This window comes from Medicago truncatula, chromosome 8 (genome assembly GCF_003473485.1).
Source record: "Medicago truncatula cultivar Jemalong A17 chromosome 8, MtrunA17r5.0-ANR, whole genome shotgun sequence".
Lineage (NCBI taxonomy): Eukaryota > Viridiplantae > Streptophyta > Magnoliopsida > Fabales > Fabaceae > Medicago > Medicago truncatula.
The window spans coordinates 12,452,159-12,467,432 of record NC_053049.1 but is presented as its reverse complement, the minus strand read 5'-3'; the positions used below and the strand labels follow the sequence as shown (position 1 = coordinate 12,467,432).

General features: G+C 34.6%; 2 protein-coding genes across 2 annotated transcripts; both read left to right on the top strand.

Moving 5' to 3' along the window:
• The first annotated feature begins 1,182 nt into the window (after positions 1 to 1,182).
• LOC25502321 (COP9 signalosome complex subunit 1) lies at positions 1,183 to 5,277 on the top strand. The gene is made up of 6 exons (XM_013589474.3): positions 1,183 to 1,631; positions 2,903 to 3,223; positions 3,413 to 3,529; positions 3,625 to 3,710; positions 4,378 to 4,612; positions 4,763 to 5,277. The coding sequence occupies exons 1-6, from the start codon at positions 1,230 to 1,232 to the stop codon at positions 4,937 to 4,939; spliced, it is 1,338 nt and encodes a 445-aa protein (XP_013444928.1). The 5' UTR covers positions 1,183 to 1,229; the 3' UTR covers positions 4,940 to 5,277.
• A 2,824-nt stretch (positions 5,278 to 8,101) lies between these two features.
• Positions 8,102 to 14,592, top strand: LOC25502320 (probable pectin methyltransferase QUA3). Its single transcript, XM_013589473.3, has 7 exons — positions 8,102 to 8,883; positions 10,784 to 10,987; positions 11,325 to 11,535; positions 11,625 to 11,886; positions 12,413 to 12,787; positions 13,143 to 13,238; positions 14,096 to 14,592. The coding sequence occupies exons 1-7, from the start codon at positions 8,431 to 8,433 to the stop codon at positions 14,301 to 14,303; spliced, it is 1,809 nt and encodes a 602-aa protein (XP_013444927.1). The 5' UTR covers positions 8,102 to 8,430; the 3' UTR covers positions 14,304 to 14,592.
• The last annotated feature ends 682 nt before the right edge of the window (positions 14,593 to 15,274 follow it).

Here is a 15,274-nt window from a genome sequence, read left to right as displayed (position 1 = left end):
TGATCCCTGATAATCATGAGTTTGGCGTGAGGCAAATATAGTCCGTCATAAAGTTGTTCAATCTATGAATCAAACTCAGATTCTTCCGAACGATTCTTCCTTTGGTGAAGCTTATTAACTACTTAAGCCAAATTGTTTGGATTCATCTATTTATTGAATATGATGGTTATACTTTTAATGTTTATGTTGCTCGCTTTGTCATTCTAATAGTCATTCTAATAGTCATTCTTTGGATAATTGTTGTGCACAAAATAGCACAAAGCCATTGAAGAAATAAAATATGTCAAAAGCACCTTTGGTCTAAAAAAATCTCCATAATAGGTAGAAAAAAATATAAAAGTTATGTTACCAAGTAAATATCCTTTGACAGAAGATGTAATTGATAAATAGTCAATGTTACTTCTATTGATAATTTTGAAGAGGTTGATGAAACATGTAGAAAATTTGTGGGAGACAACTCTCTGATTCTTTTACCGAGCTAAGAAATAGATAAAGTTGATCAAGAAACATAATTTCATTAGACATAATATAAGGATTTTTGTGATTCTCATATCAATCTTGAGTCACATCATGAAAATATTTTGAAATGAGTACTCTTGTTAAGAACTCAAGTGATTTGCTCAAGTTTAACCTTGTGGTTTCAGAAGAAAAATTATTGTTTGCTTCAACGACTATGACAAAATGCCAAAGATAAAACTATAGAGGAGGTTGTTGTAGCACCGACCAATAAACTTATTTTATTTTACTAAATATCCATCTAAGAATACGAGACAAAAATTGAAGATTCAACAATCCACAAAAACCGATAGTGATTACACTTACGACTCTGTTTCAAGAGTACTTTAACATTTCATTCTCTTTAATTACTTTCATTGAGTTTCGGTCTATACTTTTTATTAATATTTATTGAGTTCGCCGCTTGTGATTGCTAGAGCTCCAACTTAGTTGGACTCTTCTATGACGGTTTTTTGCATAGTTAAACAAAATGACATTAATCACTTGAAAACACATGTAAATAGGGAAATCGGGGTTTAATTTTGATCACACTCTAACTTTACAATTTTGATATTTTCGTCAATTGAGATATGGTTCTCCGATGTTTTAAGATTTAAACTATATTTTAATGTGTAGAGAAGTAACACACTATGAAGGACAAACAAATACCCGAGCAATTGAATCTCTGTACATAATCAATCACTCTCAAATCAGAGAAACCCTAATCCCAATCCATGGACGCAGACGACGAAACCTTAAATCCAATGATCGACGAAATCTACACCAACGGCGGCGAAGACACCGACAACAACCGTACTAACCGTCGTGCAATCATGAGCGGCGACCAACTCGACATCGAAGCTTACTCCTCTCTCTACTCAGGTCGAACAAAGATCATGCGGTTACTCTTCATCGCGAACAAGAGCAAGAACGCTACTGTTCAGCTCGACGCTCTTCGATTGGCGTATCATGAGATTAAGAAAGGAGAAAATACGCAGTTGTTTAGGGAAGTTGTGGCGAAGATTGATGGGAGGTTGGGTGAGGGGTATGAGATGGATTTGGGTTGGTGTGATGGGGTTGAGAGGAAGATGGAGCAGAAGAAAGAGAGGCTTGAGAATGAGCTTAATGCTTATAGGGTAATTTTCTCTTTTCATCATTTTGGGTTTTTATTGTTATTGTTTACGGAGAAAAAGAATTCTGTTTTTTTTTTTCTCGGCAAATTTATAAATTTATAGTTTGATTTTAAGAAGTTTTCATCATGAAATGAATTAGAGTATGATTTGATTGAATTATTTTAGGTGATCCATTAGATTGCTTATGAAAATAGTTTATAACCTATGGGATCCGAATAGGTGTATGTATTATAAATTGTTAATTTGCTGGGGTTTGATTAAATGTTTAGTATGTATCTTTATTAGAAAATCAAGTGTTAACTAGCATAACTTGAACTTCATCTTCTAGAGTGCTTAAGTACCCCCTTATTTTGAAGGATCCGAAATCCTGATTTGTTTATTCAAACTATTTTGTAAGGTCAGATACTTTCAATTTTTGTATTGCTATTGGATGGATTTTGTTGTTTGACCATAACATTTGTTTTGTTGATTCTTCTGGTTTTGTCTGTTTGTATTGAATTGAATGGAATTGTGCACATTTAGAAACCTTGTGAGTTGTGCTGTAGGTTTAGCTTTTCGTTTGTATTGAGTATCAATCCATTACGTTCTCCATGCTTTTTGATACTTAATGGCAGTTAGTAGTGGGTTATGTATGTAGCTCGAGAGGCATAGAGTTGGTGTTGTGTTAAATAGTTGTGTGGTTCGAGAAAGGGTTCCGCAGATAGTTGTGTGTACCATGTTCTGTGAACTTCTGAGGCTAGATGATTGTTGTTAGCAATTGAGTGCTCTCAGGCTGGAAATTTGGCATCATCTTATATTGGTTACTGTTTTGGTGCTCGAATGAAATGTATGAATTATGCCAGACTATATTGTCACGACGTTATTATTTGATATGGTTGTGAATTCTGAATTAATGTCCCATTGGAGCTTTACCTTTTCCAAATACCTTGATTAAATTACGGTTGCTGTTTATTTTATGCTTGTATCTCCTTAAAGATTTCTTTTATTTTTTCATACAAACCAGGTACAGGTTTTAGGTGTGACACATGAAAGTGTTTCTTTCCATAATTGGCATAGTAAAGAAGCTAGACAGATTCCACCCAAATCCAAAAATAAGAATAAAAAATATTGAGCTACATGAATAGGTTTTATACTGGGATGGGACTGTCTCGTCTTATATGATACTTCAATATGACCTGCTTTCTCCTTTTCCTTTTCCAACTACCTGAATTAAATTACAATTGCTGTTTATTTTATACTTGTCTCTCTTTCAAGATTTCTTTTATTTTTTTCAGACAAACTTAATTAAAGAAAGCATACGAATGGGATACAATGATTTTGGAGACTTTTACTATTCTCATGGTCTACTAGGGGATGCTTTTAAAAGTTATGTTCGTACCCGGGATTATTGCACTACATCAAAGCATATAATTCATATGTGTTTGAGTACAATTCTAGTCAGCATTGAGATGGGTCAATTTTCTCATGTCTCAAGCTATGTGAACAAGGCAGAGCAGGCAACTGATGCCCTTGACCCCATAATAACTTCCAAGCTACGATGCGCCGCAGGATTGGCAAATCTAGAGGCCAAAAAGTATAAGCTTGCTGCTCGAAAGGTTGGTTCCCTCTCTCTCTCTCTCTAATCAGATTCTGCTCAAACTACTGGATTATTCAGGGATTACTGCTTGATCTATGAAACATTCTATTTGGAGTTTGAGGATTCAACATTTATTTATCATTGTTTGATGCATGATAACCTATTGACTTCATTTCTTTGGCAACCACGTTTCTGCTATTTAATGCAGTTTCTAGAAGCAGGCCCAGAACTGGGTAGTACCTATAATGAAGTAATTGCAGCTCAAGATGTTGCAACATATGGAGGACTTTGTGCACTTGCAACATTTGATAGGGCAGAGTTAAAGGCAAGTTATCCATTGTATTTTCATGACGATTATTCTTCTTAATGACTACTCAGAGATATTGGTGACATTGTCTTCATGTTTTTATTTCTTGGCAGAGTAAAGTTATAGACAATTCCAACTTCCGCAATTTCTTAGAGTTGGTACCCGAAGTAAGGGAACTGATAAATGACTTTTACTCAAGGTAAGCGGGTGCAAGTGCTCTTTTTGTTTTCTCTGTTGTTCGCTTATGTCGTCTATTAGAAAGAAAAAAAAAATATTTGGGGTAGTTGTATGCTGTATAGTACATGTGATTATGGTAATTAGGATAACTGTAAATACAATGTATATAATACACTTCCATCATGTAGTTTAGGCATATGGTTCTATCAAATGTCTCTCATTTCTTTTCTTACTTAAGATGGTCGATGTAGCATTGCTCACTAAACTCACAATTTTTTTCTTGTTTAACTGAATCAAAGGTAAAATTGAGAGTCTTGGTTTGGTGGAATTGCACTGGGTATTTCTTCATGCATGGTACTAAGCTGCTTGTCCGTAAAAATGACCGGAATTGAAAAGAATTGGAATATTCACATCGAGAGTATAGTCATGAATTCATTAGACACTAACAGTTAGACTTAATTGATTTATGGGGTTAGTTATTTTATTTGTTGTCCTTTTGATTTGTGCTCAGTAAATTAAAACATTTCAAAACCGGAATTTGATTGAATTTTGTTGAATCGGTAATTGGTATTAATGGATTTGTTACAGCTTTTATCTTGCTCAAATTATTTGTTTTATGCACACATTGTTTGTTTGACATCTCTGTCTCTGTATACGTAAACATTGATCTCGTTTCTTTTTTTTTGCAGCCACTATGCTTCCTGTCTGGAATACCTTGGGAACCTCAAATCAAATCTGTCGCTGGATATACATTTGCATGATCATGTTGAAACACTTTACGATCAAATTCGTCACAAAGCCCTTATCCAGTATACACTCCCATTTGTGTCTGTTGATTTGAATATGATGGCTAATGCATTCAAGACAACTGTTGTTGGAATTGAGAAAGAACTTGAAGCATTGATTACTGATAATCAAATACAGGTCCGATATGAGTTACTATGCATTGTTTGTTGTGCTTACAAGTTCAACCAGGCTATCTTATAGAAAATTATACAAATCGTATAGTATAAGAAAAAAGCCTGTCTGGGACTTGAACAGCTTCTAATTTATGAAACTTTTGGATCTGTGCAGGCTCGAATTGATTCACACAATAAAATATTGTATGCACGACATGCAGACCAAAGGAATGCCACCTTTCAAAGGGTTCTAGAAACTGGAAGGGAGTTTGACCGTGATGTTCGTTCCATGTTGCTGAGATCAAATCTTATTAAACATGACTTCAATATTAGGGCATCAAGGAAACTTTGATTATGGATTGAAGACAACAGGACTGAGGTTACTGTTTTACATATTCATTGTCAACTACAATAGAGAAAGTTTGAAGAAGATTTCCCTACCTTATGGCTGGTTGAATCAAGGCTGCAGCAAATAGTATCTTGTACAACATTTAACGATATTTTATGGTTGCTTTTTGTATATACTCTTTCATAGGTTAAATAACCCGTCACTAGATCTCCATTTCCTTTTCTGTTTTATGTATTGTTACTCTGTCAGAAGGGAGCTTTGACATAATTGTTGGAGTTATTGTATCACCACCATGATAGGTATCAAAAAATGAGATAAAAAGTGATTAATTTGTACTGTTCTGTGGGTGGAACTTTAGTGACCTCTGTTGACTAAGATATCCTGCTTGAGGTTGAGTGTTTGCTGGTTAGGCCCCCAGTTCGGAGGATTTCTTGCCCTCATAAAGGCTATTTGGATAGGATTTTAGCCCAAATCCTTGGGCAGTGACATAATGGTGTTAATGTCGTGTGCCATTGACCAATTAGAGTGTGCCACATGACACACCCTTGTTTTTTTTTAGAAAAAAGCTAATTCATGAGAAAACATAACCAGGAACGCACGTTCCTCTTCTCCCTACGTGCCTAAATTGTAATTTGCCACCTCCCTCTGCGGTCCCGCATCATGACATCAATTCTCTATAGGCTCTAACAATACCTCAATCAATCTCATATCCCAAATCAACCCATAATATCCCTACAACTTTTTTCACTATAGCCATTCTCTGCAACTTTATTATAATAATTTGACCACTATTTTGTCATAATTCGCCAATGCCAAATTGACCTATTGCTCAAGAGATAACAACCCTAAATCAATTCCTAATCAATTTATCAAATTTGAAAAGAGATTGTGAAGGTAAGAGGATGAATCGATGGTGGCCTATGGCAGAACAGTGGTGGAGGGAGGAGGCGACAGGTGGAGGAGGAAAGTTGACGATGAGTTGAAAAGTGATGTAGGAAGCAGGGAGGAAAGTTGACGATGAGTTGAAAAGTGATGTAGGAGGCAGGGAGAAGAGGAACCCTGGTTTTGTTTTCTCATAAAGCTTTTTTATTTTTATTTTTTTTAAAAGGTGTGTCATATGGCACACTCTGATCGATCAATGGTACATGCCATTAGAGATATTATGTCCCTAGAGTGGAACCCCAACATTATTTATATTCAGGTCAAATTTAGAATGAATAATGTTGGTTCATTTCAAGCAATGAGAAGAACTATCCTATATTTAATAACATCTAAATTTAATCGAGCTAGGCTAAAATCTCATGATAGTCTGTCCACGTCGATATGAATAATAGCTCAAATACGTAAAAGAGTGATATCATATTCCAAGTTTAAATTCAAATGAAGGAGTAAATATTAATCTAACAACTAACTGCTTCCTTTGTCCCTAGTGATAAAATGATCAATGTCAGTAGCATATTCCACACAATTATCATGTCTTGATTAACGATGATTTAATTCATCATGCGTATCAAATCAGTTGATCTGCTTAGAAGCTACCAACCATGTTCTAGAAAGCCAGGTGCTCGTAGGTTGGGGTTATAAACATAAACATTTTGTGGGTTGGTTCAGATTCACGTAACTCAAGCCATTAATATTCAAATTTGACTCAAACCGTAAATAAAACACACAAATATATGATGGAACAATACCCAACTTTGTGTATTTTGCATAAAAAATTTGTAATTTTTTCTTGTTCTGGCCTAAAATACTGATTCATCCAGGTCCTGCCTGACCCACACATGTACCAACTCGTCCAATCCCTCACCCAACCGACCGACCAAACCAAACAGATGAAAATGAGTCTTTTTTGTTTTTTATGTTTTTGAAGAGGTTTTTTATTTGTTATTTGAGACCAAAGGTTTTTTATCTGCTATTTATTTGTATAATAACGAGTCTTCAATCTTATTATAGTCTCATAAGCTATGAATGGGTCTCTTTGAAACCAAATCTAACCAAACTTGCTTGTCATTTCATACTACTACTTATCTATTAATCGGCAGTAATGACAATATACAGAAAATGTATTTTTTTTTGGACATCTTGAAATACCACTTCACTTGTTCTCCTGATGTTTTACATTTGAAAATTGCTTCTCTAATGATTAAAATCTCAACCCACAACTTTACGCTAAGCTAACACATTTTGGACAAAATGTCCAGCGATGGAATCAAATGCACGTCAATACTATTTTAGTATTAAGTTAAGATATTCTAAAATGGTAAAAAAATAATATCAGATACCTAATAATAGAGGATGAACTTACAGTGAATAAGTTTATAAACTAACTTATAGTTAATGGTGAGTAAATTAACTTATTGAATTTGTAGTGTTTGATAAAATTAACGATGAGAATAGTTAATAAATATGAAAAAACATAAAAAAAATGTGCATTTAATCAATATTTATTTTTTCAATTAAAATTGTAGGGATAAAATTGAGATATAAAGTGACAAGCTCTAAGTTATATATTCTTTAACATAATATGAATATGATTGAATTTGTGAATACATAGACATTGCAACCTTTTTAGTGATGCATCCAATGAAACCATTGTATGAATGGTCATTGATAATACTCCAACTTTAAATATAAACAAAAAATAGCCAAACAAACTTGATGCATATGATTTTCTTTCAATAAAGTTGATGTATTTAGCTAAAAGTTTGAGACATATCTACATGGTTCGATTTATTTAATTTTTTTTATATTTGAGATCGGAACACCACTTTATAAGTATGATATCTAAAATTTCTTAGAAATGTACCTATTATTATTTGATTGAGTGTAGGTGTAAAGAATTTATGTTGTCCACGGCACATAGAAATCAATCTCATGTAATTTGTAAATAGAAAAATGATATTTGAACATTTATTTTTTTACGGCTTTTGTGACAACTTTCTCTTTCATACTCACATTATTTTTTGCATCTCTCTATTACTTTAGTTTACGTACAAATAACTACTTTTTCTTTATAAATTATGGTTGTCAGATAAGTTATCAACTAAATTATCTTTGTAAATATAATAACCCCTAGAAAAGATGTAAATATAATGAATTTTCTGTAGGGGAAAAAATCAAATTAATTAAACTATAATTAATTGGATAATCTAACATCCCCGACCCCGATGGAGTAGCGTAAATTACAGCTGGTCTGACGGTCTCTTCCTTCAAACAGAATCTTCCCTTCTCTTCCTTTTTCCACACCAGTAGAAATTATTTTACACCGTCAACAGATTCAACACAATTTAATACTCCACTTTACACTTCTTAATTATTTCACAAATTCCTAATTAACTTCTTAATACTCAGTGGAGTATTATCTTACTTGCTTCAGAATCTAATCTCTGTCACCAACAAATCCTTTCTACATTACATGCACACAAAAATCAAAACCACTTTACACTCTCAAAATCTCAGATCCTTCATCTTACACTAACAAAAAAACCAAATCAATGGGTCACGTGAACCTCCCACCTTCTAAACGCACCCCAACAATCACTAACATCATCAACAACTACAACCCTCGCCACTGGCGTCTCATAGACTTAATCTCCGCCGCGTTTTTCGGCTTAGTGTTTCTTTTCTTTGTTTTCGTATTCACTTCCTTAGGTGATTCACTCGCCGCCTCAGGGAGGCAGACGCTGCTGATGTCAGGCTCTGATCCACAGCAGCGTCTGCGTCTGGTGGCGGCGATTGAAGTAGGACAGAGAGTTATTGATGCTTGTCCTGCTGATGCTGTGGATCATATGCCGTGTGAGAATCCGAGGTTGAATAGTCAGTTGAGTAGAGAGATGAATTATTATAGAGAGAGACATTGTCCGCCTGTGGAGAATACTGTTCTTTGTCTTGTTCCGCCGCCGAGTGGTTATAAGGTTTCAGTGCAGTGGCCGGAGAGTTTGCATAAGGTATGAGCTATGAAGTACTGATACTAATATGATTTCTAAATTTGAAAGTAATTGAATGTAATGATCAACCTTGAATCGGTTTTAATTGTCCCAGCTAGTGAATGGTGGAATCGATCCCTGGATTAGTCGGTCCTTAGACCGGATACCAATTTTGGATTTTTTATTTTGAATGTAATCATATGTGATTCGTGTTGAGTACTAGACACGTCTTTGATTTGAAGTGTCGGTGTATATAGGGTAAGGTATGAACGATGAGACTGTTTTTGATGCTCAAGTAGTGTAGGAATGTTGGTGAAATACTGAATTATTTTGTTAGAATTTTGGTGCTTTGGGCATGCTTTTTGCATAGGGAGCTCTCACTTTTATGTTGAGTAACTCCGACAATTTAAATTGAAGTTTTGTTTTGTGTCTAACACATGTTGTTGTTCGACTCCACACCGACACTTTAATAATTTAAGGGTGTGTTTGAATGCGGGTTTGGATGGGATGGGAGTGGTTGAAGGGCTAAATCTATACTTGGTATATATTTGAGATTTAAAAAAAAAATGAAAAAATAACATGAAGGATGATACTATAACATCTAATCGCACTTAAGTCATTTTTAGAAACACCTTTATAGCTTCCTTAATTTAGAAAGTAAAAATAAACCGTCCCGTTTTCACCAAAATCCTGAATCCAAGCATATCTTAAGAAAATGGAAGTGATTGAATTTAGTCACATGTTTTGTGTTGGACACATGACTGACACCATATTCGTCAACAATAAGTAGTGTCAATGCTACATAGGGTATGGAGGGTGAGATTGTTTTGGATGCTCAAGAAGTTCAGGAATGTTGTTGAATTAGTGAATTCTTTTGTTTGCTTGCTTTTTGCATTGGGAGCTAGCTAGTATGTTTCATGTTTAGCTACTCAATATGGTTTTGGAAAATAGAAGCTTTTGGTTTTTTTTTTTTTTGTGGGTTTTAGTTTGGTTTGAAACTATCTGTTTGCAAGTTTGCTAGTATGTGATTATTAGGTCATGTTTGGTGTCATGTTGAGTTTACCACAATCGCAGTAAGCCACAGTGATTTTGGTAAATCTACCGTGATACCAAACATGCACTTTGTCGGGTTTAACTTCATAGTATCTAGTTTTTTCTTTTTTATATTAAATGCAATGTCTTTTATAGGTAATTGGTGATCTTTGTTCAAATTATATGGCTGCCAAGTGTTGGGGTAACCTTGGCCCTAAGTCATTTTGATCAATGGACAAAAACATTTGTCTCCGGAATGGGTAATAATATGTTTCGGGAAAGGCCTTTATGTTTGATGATATGTTTAAATTTGTCGCTAAACGAGGCTTGCAGCTATTAGAATGCTGTGTGACTGTGAAGTGAGAAAGGGTGATAGAGAGATAGAAGAATAAGGAAAAAGTTGGAGAAGAAAAAAGAAACAATAGTGAAGCAAAGCAAGGCTTGTCTGATTTCAGGAAACATTCCATTTTTTCATTTGTTATTGTTATTTCCATTTTTTACGTACAAAAATTTCATTTTGTTTTTTGATTTTAAAGAGTTGTATAGGAAATGTTGAACGAATTTACAATTTTGCATACAAATCATGATAAAGAAGAATAAAGGTGAAAACAAAGTTGCATCCTGTTTGGTATTTTGATAAGGTGAAGCAATGAATATTTTAATCAAATAGGCCCCAAATTACCAATACAGGGCCCTGAATAGCTAGTAGCTTTAATGGATCCTGAGTAATTGAAGATCCTCTGTTTACATTCTTTCTTTATATACCTTACTTATTTCTCGTTTACATTTGACTAGGCATTTCAACAATATTTCATAAAATAGTTTATAATGTTCATGTTTATCTTTTGTGATCTACATCAGTCTAAAAGTTCGAATGTATCCTGTGTAGATATGGCACAGCAACATGCCGCACAACAAAATTGCTGACAGGAAAGGTCATCAGGGATGGATGAAACTTGAAGGTCCACACTTTATATTCCCTGGAGGTGGCACAATGTTTCCAGATGGAGCAGAGCAGTATATTGAAAAACTTGGTCAATACATTCCAATGAATGGTGGTGTTCTGAGGACTGCTCTTGATATGGGATGTGGGGTACGAGCTATTTCCTATTTCCTTTAGAGATCTTAGTAGATAGAATTTTGGGTCAAAATTCAAATATGATTTAGTCGCTATAAGATTTACACGTTTTATTTTTAGTACTGTGTCCACATTTTAGTCCCTACAAATTACAAAACCACATGCTTATAGTTTTAGTTCCTCATTAAGGACTAAAACCACACATTTTTGTTATATGTAGGGAGTAGGGACTAAAATGTCGATACAGGTACCTAAAACAAAATTAGAGATGATTTTGGAGGCAAAAACATATTTAACTCTAGAATTTATTATTGTTTAATGTGCAACTGAAACATATTTCTCATTTTTACAGGTTGCCAGTTTTGGAGGATTTTTACTATCACAAAATATTTTAACTATGTCCTTTGCTCCAAGGGATTCACATAAATCACAGATACAATTTGCTCTTGAAAGAGGAGTACCAGCTTTTGTTGCCATGCTTGGTACTCGCAGACTTCCATTTCCTGCATTTGGCTTCGACTTAGTCCACTGCTCTCGTTGTTTAATTCCTTTTACAGCCTACAGTAAGTTCTGCGTTGCACCTCTCCTTTTCAATATCTTGCGAAGTTCTTAATGGACGTAGCTGACCTAACGCCAAAACTGTTCCTTGCAGATGCAACTTATTTCCTTGAAGTGGATAGGTTACTTCGCCCTGGTGGATATCTAGTAGTATCTGGCCCACCTGTTCAGTGGGCTAAACAAGACAAAGAGTGGTCTGATCTCCAGGGTGTAGCAAGAGCTTTGTGTTATGAACTGATTGCCGTAGATGGAAACACTGTCATCTGGAAGAAGTCAACAGGGGATCTGTGTCTCCCCAACCAAAACGAATTTGGTCTTGAGTTATGTGATGAATCAGATGATCCCAATTCTGCTTGGTAATTTCCAGTACGCTATTGCTTGTGCGAGTTCAATTTTCCTCTTACTGTATTTGCTTTATGTTTTTCCACATCCAACATTGATAAGATATATACATCCATGCTTGCTAAAAATTTATGTATCACCCCTTAAAAAAATGAAATTTTGTATCATATGACCTTAATAAGAATATCCCTAAGGTGAAACCTATTATAGTTAATTGTTTGCAACTACAAAAACCTAATATAGAGTAACAGAGCTTATCTATTTGAATAACCAAAATTTTAAGATCGTATCAAAGCCTATCCAAGATCCATTCAGGCTACCAACAAAACTATCTGTGCACCAAGCCCAATAGTTCTACACATTAAGGGGTATATTTGAAAAAAGATACGGCCTAAAAATGTGTTTATAAGCTGGTAACATCTCTTACCTTACAATCTAGTTTTCTAAGAATGACTTAGACTCAATATAAAAACTTAATGCATACATACTTCTCATGGTGGTTACTTGGGACTTCCAAAATTGATATGATCTATTTTGCAGGTACTTCAAATTGAAGAAATGTGTCAGTAGAATATCTTCTGTGAAAGGAGAATATGCTGTTGGGACGATTCCTAAGTGGCCAGAAAGGCTAACTGCTCCGCCACCTAGGTCAACACTCCTAAAAAATGTTGCTGATGTATATGAGGCTGACACCAGGCGTTGGGTAAGGAGGGTTGCACACTATAAGAATTCTCTAAACATAAAGTTGGGGACTCCGGCCGTACGGAATGTCATGGACATGAATGCATTTTTTGGAGGTTTCGCAGCAGCACTAAAATCTGATCCTGTTTGGGTAATGAATGTAGTTCCATTTCGCAAGCCATCCACTCTTGACATGATCTTTGACAGGGGTCTTATCGGAGTCTATCATGACTGGTGGGTTTTAGCTTAACATTTCAAGTATTTTCTTAGTTTTTTTGCATTTATCTTTTGGCTTTCCTTAATCAAATTTGTGAATTGCTATTCCGCTATGCTACAGTGTTATAATGCTTGCCACACCCGCTATTTCACAATATTTTGTACTAAATAGTGTATCACACAATAATAGCGCTGCTTCTAGTGTTATCTTTTCTTTAGACAAATGAACATGAAGTACTTCACCTTTGACTTGTTTTAGACTTTTGATAGGATTCTTTTTTTTAGGTCAAACCTTACCACTGCACTTCAACATTTATTACAGTTTGTTACAGGTTGATATTTCAGATCTAAGTTGTTTGTTTACTGTTCCCAGGTGTGAACCTTTCTCGACATATCCCCGCTCCTATGACCTGATCCATGTGGCCAGCATTGAATCACTTATAAAGGATCCAGTCTCCGGGAAAAGCAGGTATTTATGCCAAATAAAATTCTAATTTGATGTCACCATATTGGTCCAGGATTTCGTAGGGAGCATTATGATATGATTGTATATACCAATTTTAGATATCAGTGCTTGTTTTGAAATATTTGTTGGCACAAACAAATGGAAAGAGATTGAGGAAAATATTGCTCCCTGCCCCTGTACTAACTCGTGGCTATTAATTTAACTTGTTGATCTGCAATGAATGCCTTCGCTGCATATATGACTTATTTTAACATGATCACTTTTGTTTCATATAATATATAAATGTATTTTAATGCTTTTAAATGCTGGCATTTTCATATCTTAATATGAAAATTGATGGTATACTTTTTCAACTTGGAGTCCTTTTGGATTGACTTATTTGAACTTATCTACTGATATAAGTACTTGTTAGACTCTTTGAGAGAGATCTTATAGAAATAGCTTATGACATGTCCATAAGCTGTTTTCAACTTATTTCCATTAGCTCTCCTGAATAACTTATGAAAACAGCTTATAGCTTATATGAAAACAATTTGACTTCATTTTATCTTTATTTATAGAAATAACTTATATATAAGTACTTCATACGATAAATTTTTATACTTGGTGTTTGATTAAGTTGATTATCAGATCATGACATTAGTTTGAATAGATATTATTTGTAGAGCTTCCATCACCGGAAGAATGATTGATAAAAATACATTATGAATCAAGGATTTTCCTAGATTGCCAGTTCCTTCCTTCAATATATGCGTTCAATCTCAATTTTCAAAAGCTTCCTTACTCTATACACGTGTTTTATGATTACTTTCTTTAACAAAAACCAGAGCTCACCCTATTGCTTATTGACTTCATTGCAGATGCAACCTTGTTGATTTGATGGTCGAAATAGACCGAATGTTGCGGCCAGAAGGCACCGTTGTGGTGAGGGATAACCCGGAAGTAATCGACAAAGTAGCCCGTGTTGCTCATGCCGTGAGGTGGAGGCCTACTATTTATGATAAAGAGCCTGGATCACAAGGCAAAGATAAAATCCTAGTTGCGACCAAGACCTTCTGGACACTCTAATTCTCATCCACTAACATAGCTGTGTAATTGAGATAAAATTTACTTTGAAGATGGTGGTTTTGAAGTTATCTATTATATGCATCAAAGGGATATGGTTTCCCTTCTTGTTCATTGTGTATACAAGGAGAAAGTAAGGTTAGGATATTATGAGAGAAATGGAAAAATATATGAAGACTTTGTCAAGTTTTATTTTATATGGAAGGCTCAAGCCTATGTTAGTTATATGTAAGGATATCTTGTAATTCAATGCTTTTATATAAAGTTGCTTATATTCATTGAAAAAGAATAATCACTGTTCTAATGTGGCTATTTAATCGTTGTTCTTTTTGGGATCCAACTTCTTTAAAGTGAGCAACTCATTTTAAAGTGTAAAGTGGGCAATATCCACTGATAATTAACAAATTAAAGGTCGATATTGTAGGTTCACTTTAGAGGATCCTTGCCCGTTCTTTGTTACCAAGTGCCATCTCAAATTCACCTCTAAAGTTCAATTCAATAATCACATATGTAAAAGAACAAGTGAATCATGTAAATATGTATATACCTGATGGAATCTCGGATGAACTACCCTAATTTAGATTTGCAAATTCCGGAAATGAAGCCACATTCAACAATTGATCACATATTTCTCTGAGCAAACAATTTTGAAAACTCACCACCAGTCGCCGACACATGCCTTTACAAATGGAAACAAGAAAAAGGAGAAAGAAAAAAATGTGTCAAACTTTTAGTGATCATGAGTGTATCTTTTATGTAGACATAAATTAAATTGTAACAAAAAATATATAAATTAAATTAATATTGTAGTACCTTGAGATGAGAAGTTGGTCTTGTTCTTCCCAGAAAGTTTTTTTTTCTTTCTATGGTGCAGATGCTATCATCATCTTCATCTTCGTTAATTTCCTCATAATTACAAAACAATAGAAAAACATATCCTAGAAAACAAGAGGAGGATGAAGACCGTATGTCTT

Excerpts from the sequence above, each read along its gene's own strand:
- LOC25502321 (XM_013589474.3), top strand. The coding sequence starts at position 1,230 with ATGGACGCAGACGACGAAACCTTAAATCCAATGATCGACGAAATCTAC. Across the intron at positions 3,711-4,377 it reads ATAAATGACTTTTACTCAAG|CCACTATGCTTCCTGTCTGG; the intron begins GTAAGCGGGTGC and ends TTTTTTTTGCAG. Across the intron at positions 4,613-4,762 it reads TTACTGATAATCAAATACAG|GCTCGAATTGATTCACACAA; the intron begins GTCCGATATGAG and ends GGATCTGTGCAG.
- LOC25502320 (XM_013589473.3), top strand. The coding sequence starts at position 8,431 with ATGGGTCACGTGAACCTCCCACCTTCTAAACGCACCCCAACAATCACT. Across the intron at positions 10,988-11,324 it reads CTCTTGATATGGGATGTGGG|GTTGCCAGTTTTGGAGGATT; the intron begins GTACGAGCTATT and ends TCATTTTTACAG. Across the intron at positions 11,536-11,624 it reads AATTCCTTTTACAGCCTACA|ATGCAACTTATTTCCTTGAA; the intron begins GTAAGTTCTGCG and ends TGTTCCTTGCAG.